At 35.8% G+C, this 24,491-nt stretch overlaps 3 protein-coding genes across 7 annotated transcripts in view; 2 read left to right on the top strand and 1 right to left on the bottom strand.

Annotated features, from left to right (window-relative positions):
• The first annotated feature begins 620 nt into the window (after positions 1-620).
• Positions 621-9,221, top strand: acsl5 (acyl-CoA synthetase long chain family member 5). Of its 2 annotated transcripts, none has more exons than XM_043253473.1 (21): positions 621-847; positions 1,802-1,978; positions 2,782-2,890; positions 3,048-3,112; positions 3,206-3,307; positions 3,601-3,700; positions 4,588-4,766; positions 4,894-4,926; positions 5,015-5,066; positions 5,225-5,298; positions 5,391-5,468; positions 5,643-5,777; positions 6,555-6,689; positions 6,791-6,886; positions 7,084-7,156; positions 7,230-7,318; positions 7,395-7,511; positions 8,143-8,286; positions 8,362-8,463; positions 8,583-8,654; positions 8,767-9,221. In XM_043253473.1, the coding sequence occupies exons 2-21, from the start codon at positions 1,823-1,825 to the stop codon at positions 8,899-8,901; spliced, it is 2,046 nt and encodes a 681-aa protein (XP_043109408.1). In that variant the 5' UTR covers positions 621-847; positions 1,802-1,822; the 3' UTR covers positions 8,902-9,221. The 2 variants fall into 2 exon arrangements, with proteins under 2 accessions (XP_043109408.1, XP_043109407.1); XM_043253472.1 differs by having other exon boundaries at positions 622-847; positions 1,799-1,978.
• Positions 9,222-9,304: 83 nt separating this feature from the next.
• On the bottom strand, positions 9,305-15,911 carry zdhhc6 (zinc finger DHHC-type palmitoyltransferase 6). Its single transcript, XM_043253474.1, has 11 exons — positions 15,732-15,911; positions 14,041-14,566; positions 13,368-13,459; positions 12,781-12,940; positions 12,494-12,655; positions 12,316-12,369; positions 11,060-11,227; positions 10,943-10,984; positions 10,716-10,861; positions 10,034-10,080; positions 9,305-9,954 (listed from the first exon to the last, which is right to left on the bottom strand). The coding sequence occupies exons 2-11, from the start codon at positions 14,305-14,307 to the stop codon at positions 9,854-9,856; spliced, it is 1,239 nt and encodes a 412-aa protein (XP_043109409.1). The 5' UTR covers positions 14,308-14,566; positions 15,732-15,911; the 3' UTR covers positions 9,305-9,853.
• Positions 15,912-15,937: 26 nt separating this feature from the next.
• vti1a (vesicle transport through interaction with t-SNAREs 1A) overlaps positions 15,938-24,491 on the top strand; it is a 119,786-nt gene continuing 111,232 nt past the window's right edge. For all 4 annotated transcript variants that reach the window (XM_043253479.1, XM_043253481.1, XM_043253478.1 and 1 more), the window contains exons 1-3: positions 15,938-16,147; positions 22,237-22,295; positions 22,850-22,960. In XM_043253479.1, the coding sequence (XP_043109414.1) occupies positions 16,054-16,147; positions 22,237-22,295; positions 22,850-22,960 (264 nt within the window). In that variant the 5' untranslated portion in view covers positions 15,938-16,053. The remainder of the gene's footprint in view (positions 16,148-22,236; positions 22,296-22,849; positions 22,961-24,491) is intronic.

Below are 24,491 nucleotides of genomic sequence, written 5' to 3'. Positions count from 1 at the left end.
TTGACCTAAATTGATCAACTCTGACTTCAATCGACAAGACCCAAATCCACAGAGGCCTTGACGGCTTTCATTCTTTTAATTTCATTGTCTATTATCAGAACAGATTACAAAATCCAAAGGTGCTCGCGTCTTATCTGTCATTAGTCAAATGTCAAAGTTCGACTGAGACATCCTTCTAAACTGCTGTAATAATGATGCTGAGGCAAATGAGGTTAGAAAACAGCGTGTGTTTGTCAGATCATGTTGTGTCATGCTTAACTGAGGTCACATGACTAGCCTAAGGCGTTTCCTGTGCTAACAAGGGTTTTAGGGTCCCAGCAGCCTCCCTGGTTTTCACTTTAGGCAGCGAATGATGAGTTGAATCAGCAAAGTGTTACAGCAAACCATCAGAGCAATAAGTAATCGTGATGAACATTGATGGGTATTTTAGTCGGAGCAACTTTTAACCCAACTTTTACACTGCGTGCCATTCAATGTCACGCTGACCAGCAAAGGCAAATGTCATAGTCCACCGTTTGTACCAGCACTGTCGTTTCACATTTGCATGTACTTTTCAGCATGCAGACATTAAAGCACAGACTTGTGAATCTTGTGCAACCCACAATCACTTTACAGGATTTAGCTGTATGGCATGATTCTGTTTATGTTCAGTCATTTGTATTATCAGGGAACAGATAGCAGCAATTGGTTCAAAGGTCACTCTTGTGCTTGTTTTATTGGACCTGAGACCATGCCTTCCTTTTCAGTCTTGTGGCTTTAGCAAACCTGTGCAAGGGACAGTCTCACTGGACTTTTTCTTCCAGTTTCATCACCTGGCGGACACACTGGACTCCTGAAGGTTATCCAGGTACTTTATTTATCTTTATTTGTTCAATTTCATACCCATGTGGTATTCCTATATATATATGCATTTCACTAAGTAGTTATATGATAATTTTGGTGTGCTGATAAATGTGCTATTTATTGATCTTTAAAACAAACACAGCATGATGCAGATCATTTATGAAATTGAACTAGTCTAAATGAACTGTTGAACAGGTCTAGCAGGGATGTTTTGCATACAAATGGTATGGTCTTGTGTACATAGGGGACATAGCATTCGTAACTCTTTTCTTAAATAGCTTGGTTTCTCGCAGAATGTTTATTAGAGTTATCTTATCATTGTTTGGATGTCTCGATCAATTGATGTTCTGATGCTCTGCTTAATGTATTACCATTGGTGTGAGTCTGAGGGCTATGCTCGGGTACATAGATAAAATGTATTATATATATATATGTGTATATATATATATATATATATATATATATAAAAGAACATTTCTTTCTACATTTTACAAACAGTAGTGGATGCTCTTGAAAGGGGTTATATAACCTTTGCTAGACTTTGGCCTCCATAAATGCATGGCTGGCCAGATAATGTACCTCATCCAATAACATTATAATTGCCAGACGTGCAATACTGGAGATCATGCTGAATCCTGAAGCTACAGCAACAGGTGTTGTAGGGTAACGCTCGTAACACTAGAAAATGTTAACAGGAACTTCACTTCCAAAAATTCATTTAAAAAAGTGCTGTGATATTCAATCTTCAAAACAGATTCTCCCCTCTAAGGTCATACAGATATTTGTTTTCATAAATACCTTCTAATCAGTGCAGCATTACAAGACTTTGAACTTCCTGTAATTTCAAAAGTAAATATAAATACTGATTCAAATGTTATGAATGAAACAAACCAAATAGAATAGAATAACAAAAGTTATTCTAGATTTTTTCCAATGCTGTTTCATTTTTTTTCAGCAGCTTCAGCAGTTCCTGTGCATTATGGAATTCTTGTTTGAGTTCCTGTTTACCCCGCTGTCCACTTCAGGACTGGTGTTTCTGTTCAGCCTCGCAGCTGTAGCTCTGGTTCATCTCAACACCAGGCCGAAACCGCTGCAGCCCCCCACAGACCTCAACCAACAGACCGTGGGAGTAGCGGTGAGTGGGATCTTTTGTCAGCTCTACTTAATGTGATTTAGTACATTTCTTACAAATTGGTAATCTTGAAACGTCTTGTGAGTGGTTTTGTTGGAATGTCTAGTTTTGTGAATAAATCTGCACATGTAAAAGTACCGAAAGAATTAGCATTGTTTTTAACAAAGATTTGGTTGAACATAAAATAATAATAATAATAATAATAATAATAATAATAATAATAATAATAATAATAATAATAATAATAATATATAATAATCATTTTAAGAATACTGATATGTCTGGTGTTCTCACATGAATGCATAATTTCAAACATATTTAATAAAAAATTATATTAAGTATATAAAATGTATTTAAAAACAACATATACGTTGAAATTATTTTTAAATAATTTAAATTTAAAATAACAGTTTTCACATTTTAAAAGTAATTTATAACTGAGTTTTCATTAGCCTTCAATGTGAAATAGTCCTTCAAAAATCATTCTAATATGTTGATTCCACAATAATTATTATTATTAATCGTCGAAAGTGGTTATGCTACTGAATGTTTTTGTGAAAAGTACATTTTTCAAAAGCTTTTTGTAAATAATAGATATTTTTTGTGGTAATGTAAAAGACTTTACTGTCATTTAATTAAATGCATCCTTTCTGAATTACCAATATTTCTTCCAAAAAAATTATTTTGAATTGCAGTGTATGTTCTGTATGTGTATGTGTGTGTATCATGAGGTGTCTGATTTTATAGTTCCGAGTGTCTTTTAGTGGTTTATTGTTATGATAATTTTTGTAATTTTTTATTCACAGGGTGGTGCTAGAAAAACAGCACTTTTGAAAGATGAAAACCTAATCTCGTGCTTATATGAGGATGCCAAAACACTATATGAGGTTTTTCAAAGAGGACTACGTGTCTCAGGTGAGAGGTCATGAGGTACAACATTTTTAGCAACATTTCTATGGACTTTCTTTTGAAATCAAGTCAAGTCCTATTTTAGTTATTTAGTTCCGTTAGTACACATCTAACCTCAGTTGCACGAGAGTAGTCTGTGAGATATTCCGTCCTTATTGTGCAGGAAATGGACCGTGCTTGGGGCACAGAAAAAAGGGGCAACCTTATCAATGGCTTAAATACAAACAGGTATTTGTACCAACCACAAACATGATATTGAACTCAAAAGTGAACTTTTTTTTTTCAGTGCTTTGTTTCAATGCTTGCCTCTGATTGTCCAAGGTTTCCGACAGAGCTGAATTCTTGGGGTCTGGACTTATCCACCGTGGCCAGAAGCCATCGCAAGAATCGTTTATCGGCATTTTCGCTCAGAACCGGCCAGAGGTGACATCTAAACATCGATCGAAGTCAACACTGATATATCAGTGTGATTTACAGACTAAAAATATCTAAACGTCCTTTAAATGAGATAGAACTAGTTTAATATATTATAAAGCTTTTTCATTTTTATTTCTGTTTTACGCACAAATATAATCAAATTTGGTGCTATTTATGCACTAAACATTTTTTTTTGGCAGATTTATATGCAATAAGAGAAAGCTATTTCAATTTATCCTAACGCACTAGTGATGATCCAGTGTACTGTACATATACTAACCTCTCTTCCCTCTTTCCAGTGGATTATCGGAGAACTGGCCTGCTATACCTATTCCATGGTGGCAGTGCCTCTTTACGACACCTTGGGACCTGAGGCTCTTGTGTTCATCATTAATAGAGGTACTTAAGCCTGCTTGCTTGCTTGCTTCATTAGAGGTGTTGGTCGGAGCAGCTTTAGTGATCACACCTGCTGAACTATGCTGACTTGTAATCCTTCAGAAGATGATGACTTTATTATTTTAGCGACCTCAATAACCTTGCTACTTCTACCTCCAGAGTTCAAGCTGCTTTGTTTGGCTTTGCATAATCACACAACTCTTTCTATTTTTCGAACTAATGACTGATATTATATTTAAAGGTGAAGTGTGTCATTCTTTTATGTTAAAAATATGTCTCCTACGACAGTTTAATATGCAGGGACAGCTACTGTAATCTATTATTTCATTGGTTTTGTGAAAACGTCAACTTCTGGCTCAGCCAGTGAAATGAGTTTAGGGTGGGGCTATATGTTTAAGAAAAGTTGTGGGTGGAGTTTTGTGGAAATCTGCTTGAAAATATCCGTAAATATGATATTGCTATATAATTGCTACATTTATATCATTTAAAAGTTTGGGGTGCATTTGATATATGTTTTTAATGTTTTTGAAAGTCACTTATGTTTACCAAGATTGCATTTATTTAATGAAAAATGATTATGATTACATATTAATGCCTTTTAACATTTAATTAATTTCCGTGATAACAAAGCTGAATTTTCATCAGTCATTACTCCGGTGTTTAGCGTCACATGACCCTGCAGAACTGATTTGATGCTTACGAAATGTTTCTTATTTTAATCAATGTTAAAAAAAACTGCTATTACATTTCTCAGGATTATTGAATGAATAGAAAGTGAAAAAGAACAGAATATATTTGAAATTTTTAGTAACATAATAGATGCCTTTTTTGCCACTACTGATGACAGATCTTTCAGAAGTATTTATTTATTTATTTATCTATCTTCACAGCAAAAATATCCACAGTGATATGTGATAAGCAGGATAAGGCAGAAACGCTGCTGGATAACTGTGAGAAAAAACTCACACCTGTTTTGAAAACCATCATTCTGATGGACCCCTATGATTCTGCGTTGATTGACAGAGGCTCTAAGTGTGGTGTGGACGTCCTGTCACTGAAAGATGTAGAGGTACACTAACAGCACTATCTGACCAGTAATAAATAATACAAGAATAATACAAAATATTAAAAGCTCCGACATCTTTCAACGTTTCAGAACAGAATTTTTTTTTTTTTAAATATTCATGTTCTTTTAGGCCTTGGGAAAAAACAACCATCACAGGCCTGTTGTGAGTAATGGGTTGATTATTAATTTCATTATTTTTAGCAAATAGTATTCATTCATATATTTGACTTGCGCTTTGATTTTTTTGGCAGCCACCAAAACCAGAAGACCTAAGTATTATTTGCTTTACCAGCGGAACCACAGGTAAGTGCAATGTAATCTAATCTACTCTATTCTGCTTAAAGATTGCTAAAACACAGCTGACCACATTTATATATGTGAAACCAATGCTGCTCCAGCTCTAGTAAATATTGTGGTGTGTTACATGTGTATGAGCTTTAATTAGGTATTCTCTGCTTCAGGGGATCCAAAGGGAGCTATGCTGACCCATGAAAATGTAGTTGCAGATGCAGCCGGCGTGGTAAAGACTTTTGAGGTACTGTATATGAGCGTGATGGCTACATCGAGGCAAAGTCTCTATCGGAGCATAGATTTTTAATGTTGGATGCCAAACCCGTGTTTCTTCAGAGCGTCTTTGTGCCCGTTCCATCTGATGTGTCCATCTCGTTTCTGCCGCTGGCGCACATGTTTGAAAGAGTTGTACAGGTAGGCCGCTCTTTCATATCTGGTGCTGACCATCATCTTTGATGAAACATTGCTGAAGGTCTTTCAAATTTTCATCGTCACGTACTAGTGACTTTTGTGAATCGCATGATGAATTTCTTGTAGAGAAAAAGAACACTGAAGTCATGCATGCTTGTTCTTATTTATATGTATCAGACAGTGCTGTACAGTGTAGGGGGAAGAGTCGGGTTCTTCCAAGGTGATGTCAGGTTTCTACCAGATGACATGAAAACCCTGCAGCCTACTGTATTTCCAGTGGTTCCACGTCTTCTGAATCGCGTTTACGACAAGGTAGGAAACTACACGTACAGTCACTGTTTTTTTTTAGATGGGCCTCTATTCATTCACTATATAGTGTGTGTATGTAATGATGAAGGTAAGGTTTTAGACATGATTTAATATATATATATATATATATATATATATATTTGACAAGCAGTTTTTAGTCCAGAATAATGTGGAATCTATTAGGATTGTCTCTTTTAGCAGTTTACATTACACCAGTAGATGGCGACAATGACTTATTATCAGATTAATAAAACTGCTCATATACTATTGTATGTGTAATTAATTTAATTTATCATATTGATTCAAACTGTTAGTTCATCAGGATGAAATTAGCAGTTTTCTTCACAAGTGAGTCGTTAAATTGTCACTAAAAACCAAGCAAAAAAAAGTTTTGTAGCCTGTCGTTTGTCACAGTGACAAAACACTTACATTAAAGAGGTTTGATTCACATCTACTGTACAGCACAAACTGGCGAAATGAGTTACTTGCCAAAGAGTTCATTTATGTTGTATTGTATGTTTGTTTGCGGTTTTCTTGTCACATGTCTACATACCTAAGAAGTGCTATGCAAGCGCATGATGTCAGTGTTTTCAAAGATTGATATATTGGGTGGCATATTCAAAAATGTAAAAAAAAAAAGAAAAGAAAAAAGTTTTCAGTCCTCAAAACACTGTTGTTGTGTAAACGAACAGGAAAAATGAAGGCGTTATTTGGACTTACTGTTTGTACATTTACAGACATGGCAGCAATGCTCATTGTTCACTGTCTGCTGTCTTCCAGGTCCAGAGTGGGGCCCAGACTCCGTTTAAGAAATGGCTCCTGAACTTTGCCATTGAGAAGAAATGTGCAGAGGTCAAGCAGGGCATTATCAGGAATGACAGCATATGGGACAAACTAATCTTTCACAAAGTGCAGGTATCCCCGACGGACCGGATGTGAGGGTTTGTGTATTCACTGGGGAAGAGTGGTGCACCCGTGAGGAATGGTTTTGGAAAGTTTTGAACTGTCTTCCGCAGGAGTCCCTGGGGGGCCGCGTGAGGGTGATGGTGACCGGGGCCGCTCCCATTTCTCCAACGGTGCTCACTTTTCTCCGGGCAAGCCTCGGCTGCCAGGTATGAAAGGAAGAGTATAATAAGACCAAAAATCTATGAAATTCATGGCTCCTGTTTTGGCTTAATATGATGCAGTGCTTTTCCTGCATACTTAATGAACACGTCCAGTGTCAAACAGAGTGTATATGTATGTATGTGTATTGATCCGGTGTCACAGTGACCCAGTGCTGACCTCTTTACCACTGGCCTGCTTCCAGATATTCGAGGCATACGGCCAGACAGAGTGCACTGCGGCCTGCTCTTTCACCATACCAGGAGACTGGCATACAGGTGGCTTCCTTTAACTGAAAATCTTTTTTTTTTTTTTTTGTGAAACACTTATTTTATATACCGTTGATTTCAGGACATGTTGGAGTTCCTATTCCATGCAATATTGTCAAACTTGTTGATGTGGAGGAAATGAATTACTTTGCATCCAACGGCGAAGGAGAGGTAATGGAACATCATTTTATGATGTACCATGTACTGAAATGTCATTGAATCCTATTGCTTTGGTGTTTCGTTTAAGGTTTGTGTCAAAGGGAAGAATGTGTTTCGTGGATATCTCAATGACCCAGAAAAGACAGCAGAGGCTTTAGACAAAGACGGATGGCTGCACACTGGAGATATCGGCAAATGGCTGCCTGTGAGATCCCTCGGTTTCTCTTTTTTTTTTTTTTTATAAATGTATAGGCTTATTGTATTGTGAAATCAGCAGGCAGCAAATGACACAAAACTGAAGCTGAATACAATATATGCATGATCTTTAGCTCCAAACTGAGGAAGAGGTTTAATATTTTTGTGTTTTAATAATGCAATGCTAATAAGAAACATGCTTTGTTTACATTTCTATAAAGTAAACTGCTATTCAGAATATATTACTATAAGCTAACCTACCATTCAAAAGCTTGGGTTGGGTTCATGAGAATTTTTAAAAGAAATGAATAATATAATTTGGCAAAGATTCATTTAATTGTTTAAAAGTAACAGTAAAGACTTTTATAATGTTTCAATTTAATAGTTTCCACAAAAATATTAACCATGTCTGTTTTTATCTGCGATATTAATGTTTGTTGAGCACTAAATCAGCATATTAGAATGATTTCTGATAGATCATGTTAACACTGAAGACTGAAGAAATGATGCTGAAAATTCTGCATTGCCATGAATAAACACAAAAATAGAAAACTGTTTAAATTATAATAATCTTTTACACTATTTTTATCAGCCTTAATGAGCATAAGATACTTATGTTTATTTTGTGTTTAATTGTCCAGAGCGGAGTGTTGAAGATTATCGACAGGAAGAAAAACATTTTCAAACTGGCTCAGGGCGAATACATCGCACCAGAAAAGATCGAAAACGTTTACATTCGGAGCGCTCCAGTCGCTCAAGTGTTTGTGCATGGTGACAGTTTACAGGTGAAGTTAAAAAAAAAATGCTTTTATATTTCTGAGGTGATTTTGTAGACTAACGTTTCAATCGATTGTGTCTAGTCATCTTTGGTGGCCATTGTGGTGCCAGATCCTGAAGTATTGCCAGGATTTGCTGAAAAACTGGGAGTAAAAGGTTCATTAGAGGAGGTTTGTAAAAATCAGGTATGCTGTGTATTTACATTCTCTACCATCGAAAATGCAAAAAAAAAAATGCACATGCAAAAAAAAAACCCAGTCTTCTATATCTGCTGGTTTACTTGTGTGACTTCATTATTTTGTAGGAAATAAAGAAAGCAATCATCTCTGACCTCAACAAACTGGGACGTGAAGCTGGCCTGAAGTCTTTTGAACAAGTGAGTATTATTATGATCGTTAGGCTGTTATTATTATCATGCATGTTTTGATATAGTGTGGTTTCTTCACTTAATTGAATGTTTAATATAGTAGCTACGTTCTCTTCTCAAGGTAAAAGACCTGTACCTGCATCCTGACATGTTCACTATAGAAAACGGTCTCCTCACTCCAACACTGAAAGCCAAAAGGGCAGATCTCACCAAATTCTTTAAGGTTCAGATTGAGTCTCTATATGCCAACATGTAGTGCATTAATAAAAGCTGAGGATATCCTGCTGTGCGATGTATTTATGAGTGCTGTTTGTGTTGTGATGTTTTTCTATATTTGCTCAAAGATTTTATAAGCTCTGTATCAAATTAACTGCATGTATTAATCTGTGCCCAGAGACTCGAGACAACGTATATGATTTGTCTGGATATGCTGACATAAAACGAATGTACGAACATCCTTAAAAATGTAACGAATACCAAAAGAATGCTAATTTATTTTTTTCCCAGGAAAAAAAACCAAAAAAGCATTAAGACGTCAATGTCAATACGTCAATTAAATAAACAACTATATTTACACACAGGTGTTTTGTGGAGTGGAAACTAATTTTGTGGTTGCTTCTCATTAAAAATACGAAGAACATAAAATGATGAAATTACTATACAGATCACGGTTGTTTATTTGTCTCTGAAAACGGCGAGGTTGACATCAGTTTTACAAAAAAGTAAGCCATCAAAAATAAAATAAAATAGTAATTTCCATTATATAAACGATTCAGACAATTTGCATGACAAAGACCTTGTTACAATTGGAAAAAAAAGGCTTTGCATAATCAGTGTGAGCATCAACGAACGAGAGAGCAAGCGAGAAAGAGAAAGGCAAGAAGAAGAAATAAGTTTCAAGTAAACATCTTAATAACCCCCTTTAAAGAATATACTGCCATATGCCCCGATCCTGTTTTAATAAAACCTCTATTTATTCCTCGTTTGCCAGTTTCTCTGGCAGCTGTTCTTTGGAAATGAAATGTTATTAAGTTACGCAAGTGAATAACTTTGGGGTGTCTGTCAGTATCAATTTTCCTCAACACTTAGCGCTGGTGCCATTGAACAGCTTTACAAAAGAATCAGAAAGAAATTTGCATCTCAGCAGGGTTCAGGCCCTAATATTAGGTCCTCTGTTCAAAGCCATCTGTGAAATATATAATTCTGTATCATTGTTCTTTCTTTTCTTCACTTGTCGAATTATTTGCCGAGTCATAGTGACACTTCTCAACACATCTGCGTGGAAACCATCCTCTAATTCGAGCTCCAGCTTTAGGGAGAGATATCATTTTAAAATCGATGCAAATTTAATTTGTGAATTTGATCATATAATATTTTGAAAACTTTACCTTTTGCCTGTTCCTCGTTCAAAACTTTGTCTCCATACATCCACCATCTGTTGATTAATAAAAACAAATAATAATTTGTTATACAATATTAACAAATAATAATTTTGTTAATAAAAAAAAAAAAAAATTCCCTCCAAAGACATCAAGAACTATTTTAAATATGCTTTGGTTATTTTTTTTTATGTTTTATGCTTGAAATTAGTGTAAACAGTAAAACTGTGAAAATATTATCACAATTTAAAATAACTATTCTATTTTCATTTATTATAAAATAATATAATTTTTTCACATTTATTTATGGCAAAGCTGAATTCGATCAATTTCTCTAGTTGTCAACATCACAGAATCATTTGGAAATCATTCTAATATGCTGATTTTATTCATAAGAAGTATTTATTGTTGTATATTGTTTTAAGTAGTATGTAACAGTTTAATATAACGATTAATATTTTGGTGAAAATACATTGCACCACAATGCATTATTTTTATTGTGAAAATCCACAATACAGGATTTTCAGATGAACATAAAATTCTTAAGAGCAGCAACAATTTAAATAATATATATATATATATATATATATATATATATATATATATATATATATATATATATATATATATATATGTGTGTGTGTGTGTGTGTGTGTGTGTGTGTATGCATGCATATAAACCAACAGCTCACTTTGTTCCTCTTGTAGCAAAGATGGTCTCTCCCTTTGTGAGTTTAATTCTGGGTTCCTCTGTACAAGGTGTCCTAAAGAAAGTATTCAGTCCCTTTCCCAACGGGCAACACGCACCATTGTAGTCCTCCACCACTCTGTACTCCACCTGTGAAGCAGACGGTCACCACATCAGTCCTTTGGTAAATGCTGCCATCTAGTGTTTAAATGTGATTCGGGCAATACTCACACTCCTCTGGCGTTTATCATGCTTTTGCTTCAGCTGCTCAATCTAAATAAAGAAGTATAGAACGGTGATTTAATAGCTAAAGGATGATTAGTAATATGTGTTACGTTGAGTACATACGGTCAGAGTGTACTGGTTACACTTCTCATGCACTGGCCATTCGATTCCATCTCCTAAGGGGGTGCTGGACCAGGTGAACACCTGCTTGAAGTTCTCCCACCTGCTGCCCAGATCATAGGGGAAGATGAAGTCTTCACCTGTTTGGTAGTACTGGATTCTGTCTTTGGCCTGGGAACATAGGGATTCTTGTTTTAATGTAAAGAAACCCACATGACTTACTGATATCAGAGATGGTCTTTTGTTATTTACTTCCATTGGGTCTCATCTAGCCACGGAGACCAAATAAACATGTTCATGCTGTACTAGAGCATTTGGAGAGGCACTGTGCAATATTTTTGAGCTATATGCTAAACTCTATTTGAAACCATTTAAAACTGGGTTTTGCCGTTATTATTACCATAAATGTATGAAGGAACGAAAGACTGAATAAAAGAATGAATGAAAGATTTATATAGTGCTTGACACATTATGAGTTTTAATAGATCACGATTGAAAGATTACACTGAATATTTTTTTTAAAATCAGCTTTACGTTGCAGGATAATTTCAGTTACGTTCCATTTTAGTTATATTTTAAAATTACATATCAATAAAATCTGAATGAGTACATTACAGAAGTCTGTAGTCAGTAAGTTTTTTTTTTTAATTATTATATATTACTAATAACTTTATTTAGTAGTCATGCATTAAATTGATCATAAGTGAGAATAAAGACTTTAAAACGTTAAAAGATTTCGAATAATTTCAAATAAATGTTGTTCTTTTAACCTTTTTAATTCATCAGAGAATCATAATCATAATTTCAACAAGGTTTCCAAAACTGATAAGATTTATGAGCATCAGATTACCACAATAAATTAAGAAATTAAAAAAATTATTAATCATAACAATACAAAATAATAATGTTTACATTTTTAGAATATATTGCTGGTTTTAATGTATTTATACTGCATTTCTGATCAAATAAATACAGTCTTACGAACACAGAATAACAGACTTTAAAAAAAAAATTTTTATCTGAAAGACCCCCAACTTTTTGACTGTAGTGTATATTGCTCTCCAGCTGTCTAGATTATTGTACTTAAAGTACTGAAAAGACATTCAGCACCTCAATGCATGTATTCAATGCATGCTCATAGTTCAGGGAAGTCTTTAAAGGGCTACTCCTGAGGGAGTGTTGCTGAGTATTGGCTTAGGGAAAGAGTATTGGATTAGGTCACCTCATTTAGAAGATAAGTATACTGAAAACAAGCTTACTTTCTCCTCAATCCACGCTTCTATCGAAGTTTTGTTTCGAAGAATCACCTTCATCTAAAACATAAAGATTTCAAAATTCACTGTGGGCCATGTGGAAAACGGCAAACTGCGACTTAAACACATCTCATTTCATTTGCTATGAAAGAAAATAAGGAAGCGAGAGAAACTATTGTCCTACCTGAATGAAAAACAACATCCCAACAGCAATAGTGGTACCCAGCGCCAGACCCAGAGCAAAGAGAGTGGCTGCAAATGCTGCGATGCTGAAAGGCATGATGGGATGGTGGACGTGCCGAGCAGCGCTCATGTCAATCTTCACAGAGCTCCAACCAAATGAGATCTAAAGCGGAGAAAACGCAGTACTAGTCACGAAATGTATGAACATTTCAATAAAAGCTTAGCCTAGCCTGTTGCTTGCTGTCAGATTAACAGATTTAACATCCGAGGCTATGAAAAAACATATACCCGGTCATAAAGTTGAGTGTACATGGTCATGATAAATATTAGCGCGGCATGTATGCAGCCCATTGGAGCAAGCAGGAGGAAGCTGGTGAAGTACGCATGATTCAGGTGACCGCAGCAGTTGTTGATCCAGGGACAGTGATGATCCATCTTCATCACACACCTGAGCGACGAAACCATTTTTAGATCCGTTATACATTTTTGACATATAAAGCACATAGTGGTTTAATAATAAACTAATACTTAAAGGTATTTCATTCAAATATATACAGTTTAATTTACTCATGTTGTTTCAAATCTGTGTAACTATTTTCGAGACTTTCATTATAAAGACAAAATAAAAAAAGACCAATTTTGGAACAAAATTCGCTTTTTTGTAGATAGACTATCCTTTTAAAGCTGAAGTCTATATTCATCAAAATACCACCTATCTGACATTGTAGACAAACTAATAGTCCCACCCTGAACTAACACCACCGGTTTATCCAATGTTGACATGTTAGGCTGGATGAGATTGCATTTTTAGGAAAATTAACCTACAAATGACTTATTAAAACGGGATAGGAGAAGATGTTTTGAGACAAATCTACCTGTTACATTTGCGACAGTGATGTGACCTTGGGGCTTTATAGCCTTGGCACAATCTACAGAACTGTAAGTACATTATATCTTGCTGATTCTCCTGTTAGAAAACACAGACAATAACACAAGTCATATTAGACATGCTGAACGCAGACGGCTTCAGAAAACAGACAATTTCATACAACAGACACATGCTTTAAACTGTTCGCGTACTGTGTTATTAAAAAGTCTGGGGTTAGTAAGATTTTGTTGGAAAGAAATGAATATTTTTATTCAACACGGATGCATTAAATTGATTAAGTTACGGTATAGACTTTTATAATGTTACAAAATAGTTCTATTTCAAATGAATGCTGTTCTTTTGAATTAAATCCCAAGAAATGCATTACATTTTGCAAAGAAATATAAAGCAGCATGACTGTTTTCAATATTGATAATATTAGGAACTGTTTCTTGCACATTAGAATTATTTTATTTGGATCATGTGAAACTAAAAACCCAGAGTAAAGGCTTTGCTATAACATGCATATTTAAAATATTTTTATGGAAAACAGTTATTTAAATGTTTAATAATATCCCAATACAACTGTTTTTATCAAATCAATGCAGCTTTGGTGAGCATAAGACTCTTCTTTGAAAAGCTGTAATATTCTGTTCTATAACAGCCCGAAACACACTTACCGGTTTCCACTCCAGAGGAATGTAACCAGGGCCTACAAACATGGCATTAAAGTAGTTGTAAAGAATGAGGACGGTCCAGTTAATGAGCATGATGAAGTTGATGCTGCCTCCTGTGGTGTCCAGTGGCCAGTACCAGATGATGGAGTCCAGTATGGCCATGGAGGAGCACACGCCGATGACCGTCAGAGCGATGATCGGACCCCAGTGGAACAGCCTCTTGACCTCATGGAGGTTCTCGAACACGATTATAGCGGACAGAATATTCATTGTTTCGGTGGATTTCAGCGTCTTTAAGGTCCTCAGTGTAACAGGTGAAATAGTCAGGCGTGTTGTTTGTGTTTACTGCAGTGACTTAAAGAGGTCAAAGGGCATCTTTTCTGTCTTCTACGAAACAACCAGCGATCGGCTACGTCACCAGTCACAGGGGCCCGCCGGTTCCTAGAGTTCCAGACTTTGTCAGCGTGTGGCATCCTTCCGTACTAATCCTCTGATCACCCTATCCTCGAGCTAAAGCCATGCCATCCATCTGAAGAGAAGAAAGGTGGAGAAGACAAGGAACATGGAACAAGAAGACAGGATCTAAATCACTCACTTCATATAAAATGTCAACATGGTAGCCATAAGTCAAAATACCACAGTTATTTTTGCATAACTGGTATCCGTATCAATATCTATCCATCTATCTATCTATCATAAAAAAATCATATACATAATTGAAGAGTTTAATATATATATATATATATATATATATATATATATATATATATATATATATATATGTGTGTGTGTGTGTGTATGATGTATGTTATGTTATCTATCTATCTATCTATCTCTACTTTGGTATTTCTTGTAATTGAATATTTATTATTTTATCACTTCCATACTTCATACACTGTCACTTCATTCATTTAGTCATATGGAATTTGAACAAAATCAAATTCCAAACTCTGTCCATTTATTAATATTGCATTTTTGTTAAAGGCTAGGCCAACTGTCTGCACAACACAAAAATGCACCTTATAATGCATTACGCTTATCCTATGCGTATCCTTCTATGTCTAAACACTAAGCCTAGCATGTTTAGTGATGACATTATAACATAACGCAGGCCTAAAGGGAAATCAGGACTATTCAGAGAATGCAATGGTTAATGTTACATGTCAATTATGTTTTCTCATGGCACGCCCAAAGCTTTTTTTTTTCTATGCTCCTGTATTACATAATTTAGGTTAATCGTGCTTGATCTGATTCTTGTTAGCTTTGGTTTGTGGTTAAACAAATAAAAGACCAGTGATTTTAACATGTCCAGCACCAGAAGTAACTCGGAAACTCTATCAAGTTGTTGTCAGTCCGAATGAAATGAACTAACCGGTTCTCCATTACTCAACGTCTCATTTAAATGCAATCCGATTTCAGAGTCTATTCGGTGAAATTCCACATACGTATTGCATTAAATACAGAAGAAAATAGAGGCTAACTGTAGAAATTAGCTATAAATTTTAGAAATCTCTTAATGACCAATCCACAAGATTTCAGATTTAATCAATGACACATGCCTCAAAAAAGGTCAAGGTTATCAAAAGAGACATGTATGAAGTTTTGCATGTTTCATTATGACGGCAGCAACATATGTATCTTTGATTGCCGAAGACACTGTTTTGAAAATGGAAAATTTAATCGTTAACACCTACCTCGACATTTCCTCGCGCGATCACAGTCAAAGAAAAACCGAAAGTCACGCTTAAGATGAATCAGCGACCTTGCTATTTAACGCCCGTAATACTGTCAGAGGCGAATTCTGTTTTTCGTTGAACTAAACCATAATTCAACGAGAAAGACAAACCACGCGCGAGTCACACCACGGCGGAACCATTGACAGGAAGAGATCGCGAACAAATTCCCGTGACACCACCCGGAAGTGACGTGGGACATCAATAAAGAGCAGGCAGAAGCAACAGTGTCTAACGCAGCACAGTTCCTCTATCTTTTAATCTTTTAAAACAAAAATACAACATGTCTTCTGATTTCGAAGCGTACGAGCAGGACTTTGGCACCCTCACCGCGGAAATAACCAACAAAATCGGAAGAATACCCAAACTAGCCGGTGGTAAGTGGCTGGTATTTAAGCTACTAGCAAAACATTCATGTCAGGAAGATTTAAACGGCTCATTTAATGATTCATTCTCTCTGTTGGCGTGTCTGGTCGGTATATTATTTAGAAACGTCCCATATCATTTGTCAAATCAGCTATGGTTTCGTGAGGGTCATGGTGTCAGATATCCAGTGTGTCAGATGAGTGTCCAGTAGAGTGTGAAGATGCAGGATTTGGGTGACATGGATCTGGGATGTCATGTTGTGCTTGTTGAGAGTTGGCTGAAGTAGAGAAGAATGCAAGTTTGGAGCTCACGGCATTAAACAAGAGCACAGTACAAACAATATACACTGAAACAGAAATGCAAGATAATATTTTGACACCCCGTCTGTGTTGTTGGCATTATTATAATGGACAATGATAGCTGTCGTTTTTATTTTGAGGGGGGCTGACTGTATTTATTATATACTGTTATTGTGAAATACACAAGAATAAAACTCCATTATTCCCAAAACTGCTGTTGTGAACATAACAGATCAACAATACATTTTGTCAAACCTGAAGACTTGAATCGAATGGGTGAATTTAAACTGAAAAGGTCAGAAAAATCTGTAAAATATTTCAGGAGAGATGCGTAAGAATTGGAGTTGCATATCAAGCCTGGCAGTCATTGGCTAACATTTGTGTATTATCAGATTGTATTTACTTTTGCACTTTATTAGGATGCTTTCATTATTTATATGCTTTTTCTTTATGATTATTATATTATTGAGGAGCGATAATATATTTAGTTAAACTTTTGTTATAACTCGTCACACGATCCTTTAGAAATCGCGCTCAAGAATCACTTCTTACCACTCCCAATGTTTTTGTTGCCTTACTATTTTTGTGGAAGCTGTGAAATGCTACTATTAAAAATACCAACATTCTAAAAAAATAACGGCAAACATTTCTAACTGTATTAAATAACTATTTAATTGAGCTTTTTGCTCATCATTATCACTTTGATAATAATAACTGTTCTTAATATTTGAGGACCAGTACAAACTGATAATAACTGAGCAAAAAAGTATCACATTGGAATGATGAAGGATCACGTGACCCTATAGACTGGAGTAATGGCTGCTGAAAATTCAGATGGTCCTCTGCAGTACCGCCTTGGAGCCCCTAGAGGTCATGGACCCCTGTTTTAGCCCATTTTAGTAAGTCAGCGTAGATGCTGTATACTTTATTACATAGATATGTACACAGAGGCAGCTTAAGTCAACATTTCTATACTAAAGATGGATATTTTAATCAGAATATTGCTGATATGAGAATGTGCTCCAGTTGGGACCAATCAGGACTGCAGGTTGTCCTAAGTCTACTTGTGCATCTGTAAAGCTACTGCTGCTTTAATTGTTATGTGCATTTAATTACTAAGATTAATCAGATGAATACGTTGCCATGGGGACGATGCTATGAGATAAGTGTGATGTTGGATAGGTGAGAGAATGCTCAGAGGGCCTAAAAATAAAATATCATCAAGCCTGCGTTTAGAAAGAATTTTCTTTCCAGTCATAACGGTGTCTCGGAAGCCCATAACAAATAAGTTCCATCCTCTTAGGGTTTGTCTAATATTACTCGGTTGAATGGTGGGACGATAACAAATGAAAGCAGAAAAGTGAAGAATAGACTGAAATACATCAGTGTAATATTAAAATGTATTTTACACAGCAGATGAAATATACCCTACACTATTGTTCAAATTTTGGGTTTAGTAAGATATATTTGTTTTTTTTTTTTTAAGTAGGTGACACTTTTAGAAATGAGTTCTCACTATTAGTTACTCAAGAGTTGCTAATTAGTTCATTACTAGCATATTGGCACTTATTTTTAGCACATATTACATGACTTATTCTGTATTACCCTATTTTATATCCCTTAATCCTATACCATATCTAAACTTAACTACTACTTTACTGACTATTAATAAGCAGCAGTTGTAGTTAATAGTGAGAATTTGTCCCCAAACTAAAGTGTAACCATGAAATATTTATGACACGTCTCTTATGCTTATTAAGGTTTGATGTATTTGATAAAAAATACAGTAATATTGTGAAATATTGTATAATATTTTTAATGCATTTTAAAATAAAATGTTACAAAAAGCTGAATTTTCATTTGTATTTTTCCTGAGATCATTCAAGATCATTGTAATATGCTGATTTGGTGCACACACATTTCTTATATTATCAATAATATTTTTTTTTACAAATAAATGCAAATGAATACAAATTTTTATTGTTAATGTTAAGCTTTCATTTCTTACTTTCCTAACCTTACGGCCCAAACATTTGAAAGTTAGTGTACAATGTTCTTTTTAATTTCTTGTAATAAACCTTTAACTATTATATTTTGAAATGTCTTTTAACTTGTTTATTGAGTTCACATAACACATTTAACACAACATTTCTGAATGCATTTGCTTAAAAAGCTCTGAAATATCTTGATACAACCTTATGGCCAAGAGCAATGTCAATGTTTGCTTGGGTTTCTTGTTTTCAGTGTTTCCGTATGCCGGTTTGCCCTTTTTGAACTGTTCAGGGAAGCAAAAGTGTGGTATTGCTAGATATGGTCTATCTTCTGGAAATTCTCCTTTAGGATGCTTTTGAAGTTGATACAACTTTTTGTTTCGCTCATGTTGTGAACTTCAGACACGCAGTTCAAAATTCAATACATAAAATTAATTCAGATCTTGTTCTGACTTTGCAGGATTGAAACTAAAAGTCGGTGAAAAGCAATGAAAGGTTACTTTCATACAGCCTGGTGACTTTTAATGTAAATGATTGCTTTCAGTCAGTATTAAAACTCAGAGGTCTGGTCTCATAATAACCTGATGTACTCGCTCCGTGCCTCTATTGTGCGTCAACAAAAGGTGATTAATCACTTATTCAAAATCGTACAGCAGCGTGTACTCAGTTCAGTGAGCGCTGTCAAACAATTGCAACGCGACTGGCTTTTCTTTGCATTATTTAAGCGTACTGAAAAGAATGAGAATGTGTGGTGAATTGTTGAAGCTTAAATTGCTTCTTCAGAGCTCGACAGAAACAAACAGTGTGTCATCAGACCGGCCCACCACCAGCTGCTAAATGTATTTAAATAAGTCCACTGAATATGAACAAAGCCATAAGCAAAGCATACTCATTAGTGATGGCCAAACCTTCCTCAGTGTTGCCAGAGGAGTTCGGCTCTTGAATTCAAATCTCAATTATGCCCATAAAAAAAAAAATCGCTTTTTCTCTTTCCTAGGTACACAAATTTGTTTGTGACCAACAATGGCTTCAACAAAGCGGCTTATGCTGTTGTTCTCATGGCATTGTACAGTGTCACATGTGTAGAAGCATTGATAAAGACCAGTGGATAGATGTAATGCCCTTGGCCATTTTTTTTTTTTTTTTTTTCGCTCAACAAACCACATTCATTCACTTGAGAATCTCCAAGATGTTTTGTTTTGTTGAACAGCGCAAAACTAGTTGCGAAACATGAATTTGAAAATAATGCAAGGCCTTGCTCCATTAAACATAAATGTGAGTGCTTTTTTAGGTAGATTTGCACAAAGAGAAAGAGCTGTCAGTCACACACAATGAAAAATTGAGCAGAGATGCAAAGACGCGTCTGCGAGTCGAACTTTTCTCAGTGCAACGCTTTGCCCAAAGAGCACCTGACCTTGTGGTACTGCCCCGTGCACCTGCAATAGTGAGATATATATTTCAACCTGCCCTATGCCAGGGGTGAATAGAGAGGCTCCAGTGTTTGCTCACCTTGTAGAGAATCGCCCCTGGCTGTTTACACTGTGTGGGCTGTGAAGTTGCACACGGATTTTAAAAATGGATTGATGACCACCAAAAGACATTGGAAAGCCAAAGGGCAAAACAGAAGTTCGCTTTAGTTTCCAGCTTATTGACAGCTTCCCGTTTGATATCGCTTGATGTTTTTTTCTTCATGATTAGTGCTATCGCTTGACGTGGTTTGATGTGCTTCACAGGTCTTGTTTGATTAGTAGAAGCACTGATGTACTTTCACAGGGTTATTTATTTATGGAGTGCTTCTATCATTACAAAATTCGTATTATAAATGAATAGTTCTGGTTTTGGATGCTAACTGGTCAAGCCAACATTTCAACTGTACTAAAATATGTAATGTAGTAACAGATATTAAGTTAGGGCTGTAGTTTCATGTAAAAACTGTGAGTGTGTGTTTTATTTATATATATTTACATTTGATGCAAACGGCAATTTATAAGATAATGAGTAATGCCAAAGAGGCTCACTCAGATGTGAGAGAATCGTGTGGAGAAATCCAAACAACTAAATGCAACTGCACACAAATGAAAAATAAAAATGTAAGTACATTTTTATATTTATAGCAACATTACACGACCAAGAGAGGACAGTTCCCTCAAAACCACGACTGCAAATTTTACATGATATAGGCTACAAGATTGAAAGTTAATGTACATGAGTAATGTAATGTACATTTTATTTCAGTATTTGAATTTGTTGAAATTGAATTGAATTTATGGGTTAGGTCTGTGTTGAACGAAAAATTTAAAGGCTTCAATGATTCATTAATTACTGTCACCAGGCAGTTTACGTTTATAGTAGCTTTATAGTTTTTTTTAATTTTTTATTTTTACATTTTATTAGCTATATTAGCAAAAAAATCTGCATGCATTTAATACGGTTAGGTTCATAAAATATATAGTGAAAATGCTGAGTGGCTAGTAAATTTGGAAAACCACTAGCCACAGTGGCCGGTATTTGTCAAGCCACACACACACAAGCTTCTGTTTTTATATATTTTGACTTCATTTTTTACTATGATGGCAAAGGAGAATTTTCGGCAGTTATTATTTCACGTTTTAATGTCAGAGATAATAGAAAATTCAGATATGCAAATTTTGATGCTCAAGAAACATATATCTTATTAATATTAGTGTTGAAAATAGACATGCTGCTTAAAGGAACACTCCATTCAGCCAATATCCGGGTCTGACAATAGCACTTTTAGCATAGCTTAGCATAGATAATTGAATCTGATTAGACCAGAAGCATCTCGTTTATAATATCGTGCAGCGCATGTGGAAAATAGTCTCCAGGGTCTGGCTGTTTCAGGCGCTGCGCGATATCACTGCGCCTGCTGTGGCCATGGTACAGAAGCAAACTTCTTTGATTATTACGACAAAATGAGAGTGTAGTTCCTAGTCGTATCAGCCTAGAAAACCACAACTTTTCATTTTCCATAGGGCTTAGTACACAGTGTAACTACAGAAGAGTCAAGTTTTAAATAGGAAAAATATTGAAACTTTTTAATTATTTTTAAACAAGATGCTTCTGGTCTAATCGGATCAAATGATCAATGCTGAGTTATGCTAAAAGTGCTGTCGGAAATCAGCTGAATGGATTCAAAAATGGTAAAACTCAACTTTTTAATTCTGGTGGAGTTGGAGAAATAAAAAAAAAAAGGTGGAATGTCCCTTTAATATTTTTTTTTTTACAAACCATTATGCATGTTCTTAGTAATGTATGATGCATAGAAAGTTCAAAACAACAGCTTTTATTTGTAATAGAAATCTTTTATTATTAGTATAAAAAAAGTTTAATAAACACATTTCAAGAAGTAGATACAACGTGCAGCATGCATCTGTCATCTTCCAAATAAACATCAGGGGTGATGTAGATGCAAATTAGATAAGGGAATTTTGGTCATGCTCTGTACTTTGGCCTGGCTCGTACCAGTGGATAAAAACCAATACAACCTCATTGTAGTCGTTCGGAGTGGGTGGCAGAACGGCAGAGTTTGGCGGAGCTGACATCTCTCTCCTCTTTTGAGTTGCCAAGAGGCGTCTCTGCGCTCCTTCACGAACTAACAAAGGCGTTTACACGTGGAAAAATAAGACACATCAAATATGGATCTTTGTGCGTTGAGAATGTGTAAATATATCTTCAAATGCAGGCTTGTTTTTATTTGCTCCCTTGTTGTTGCGGGGGAGTCGGGCTGTTGTCATGAAGCACAGCTCCTCCATCCACTGATCAATATGTTTTCCTCTTTTTCTCTTTCAGAGGAGAAGACACAGCTGGTTCTAAATGTCGACAAACAGCTTGAAGAAGTCAGAGAGTTGGTGGGTCTTTGATCAGTAATTTCCACTCACTCGTTTTCTAAATAATGAATTTGGAAAAATTTCCCCCCTGCATAAACAACACCTGCAATGTCGCCGGTGACATGAGACACTCTTCATCTGGCTGAAGGCTGCTCTGTGCTAACGGTGTGATCACATCCACATAATGCGCTTTTAAGTGACACCACGCGACACATTTCACGCCATTATTGGGGGAAGGCGCCGTGGCAGGTGCCGAAAGGAGGGATGTGTGTCGCATGTAAATTGTCCCATCATGTCATGTTGATTGGACAGTGTAAATCAGCGGGGCCCTTTTGTGCACGCCGGTTTGCTCACATGTGACACGGACACATGTCGTAGTTGTCAGAGCTCAACCGCGCCAGAGGTTTTAATGAAGCGGCACCTCCTAACATGACTTGATTTGCCGGGTGCCTGAATCGATGCCTCTACGCTGCCTCTGGTTGACAGTAAACTAGCTAGACAGTTAAATTTTTTTGTATCGAAATGGTATGCGAGGTAGTTTGATTGTTTACGCTGAGTTTAATTGGTGTTTCTAGCTCGAGCAGATGGACCTGGAGGTTCGAGAGATTCCTATTCAGAGCCGAGGCATGTACAACAGCCGTCTGAAGAGCTACAAGCAAGAGATGGAGAAACTTGAGAAAGATTTTGTGAGTATTAAAAACGTCCTTATACCAATCAAAGCAAACACGGATTGCGTGAATACTTTCTTTGGCCTCTTTCTTCTGCACATAAACACGCGCACATACACAAGTTGTCTGAAGCTTGATTCTTCAACTCAAAACCCACCGAAGGTCGTTGACATTTCCACTGTGGTTAATTCAGAGTGTATTTTTTGCAACTACCACTTGGGCAAAGGAGAGCAGGCCTGTATTTTTTGCCAGATGTCCTTGTTTAGTTATTCATAACTCTACCTGCCCATGAAGAATCCACCCCACACACATCAAACCTTAATGAGACGCTTTTCCTCTGAAGCCAAATTTTTCCTTTGCTTGTTTTACATCACCATGTTTGTCTTTCTTACTCCCATACTGCAATAGTCTTATTCAAATACACGTCTTCTTTTCTCTGAGATGGGCACATTTATGCTATACTGGATAAGGAGAGGATAAACTACACAATAAACAAACTTTGATTCTTTAATATTTAGAATGTGAGGTGTTGGCCTTGCCCGTGTGAGTTTCTAAGAACGGGATCATGCACTACATTCCCTGTTTCTAGTAAACCCTATTGTGTGTGCGTAATAACACAAATATACGTTTATATTACAGATTTTGTGTATACTGATATATCAGCGTATATGTATTAATTATTAATTAATTTGTAAAAGTTTTTCTATATATTTTACAATCAGTGTATACAAGTTCTTTTTTTTTTTTTAACATTTATTTTATTCATCATTTCTTGCCTTTCCATATATGTGTGTGTGTGTGTGTGTGTGTGTGTGTGTGTGTGTGTGTGTGTGTGTGTGTGTGTGTGTGTGTGTGTGTGTGTGTGTGTGTGTGTGTGTGTGTGTGTGTGTGTGTGTGTGTAAAAATGTTAATGTTATTTTACAATAATTTATTTTAAGTTGACATTTTTATGATTTAATTAACGCTTAGCTTTTCATTAAATTCACCTTTTTGGTAACCTTCGACATTATGTAATGTTTAATTAATGCACTTCATGTTATTAATTACAATGAATGAAATATATTTTCTTATCCTTTTAATATTTTTTCATCAATATGATATAAATTTATCCTATTTAAATCAGTGAGATAAACATCTTAGGTCAACAGTATAACATCCATATATTTAATTTAAAAAAACAAACAAAAACTAACTGAATATGAACATGTTCATGGGGAAGAATAACACACAGGTGTCCTTTTTTGAAAAGATTATAACATATCACATACAATACCTATCACATTGGAATGAAAGCGTATTAAGGCATTTTAGTTCCTCCGCAGCCTTGTTCTCTTTGCAATCTACTCCATTCGCTGATGCCACCATACGAAGTCTCAGCACGCAGCAAATTCTCTTCATCTGAAGTCGTTGCTTTCAAACTCAGCACCTGCACCTAACTCAAGGTGCTCTTGATATCAATTACCAGATGGCTACGGCATCCACAACGATTCCAAAAAGGCTGACATAAATGAGAAGATTTTTGAAAAGGATCTTTTGCCAGTGATCTGAT

This window comes from Puntigrus tetrazona, chromosome 12, assembly GCF_018831695.1.
Source record: "Puntigrus tetrazona isolate hp1 chromosome 12, ASM1883169v1, whole genome shotgun sequence".
Classification (NCBI taxonomy): Eukaryota; Metazoa; Chordata; class Actinopteri; order Cypriniformes; family Cyprinidae; genus Puntigrus; species Puntigrus tetrazona.
The sequence above is the reverse complement of the archived record's forward strand: the minus strand, read 5'-3'. Positions and strand labels throughout refer to the sequence as shown.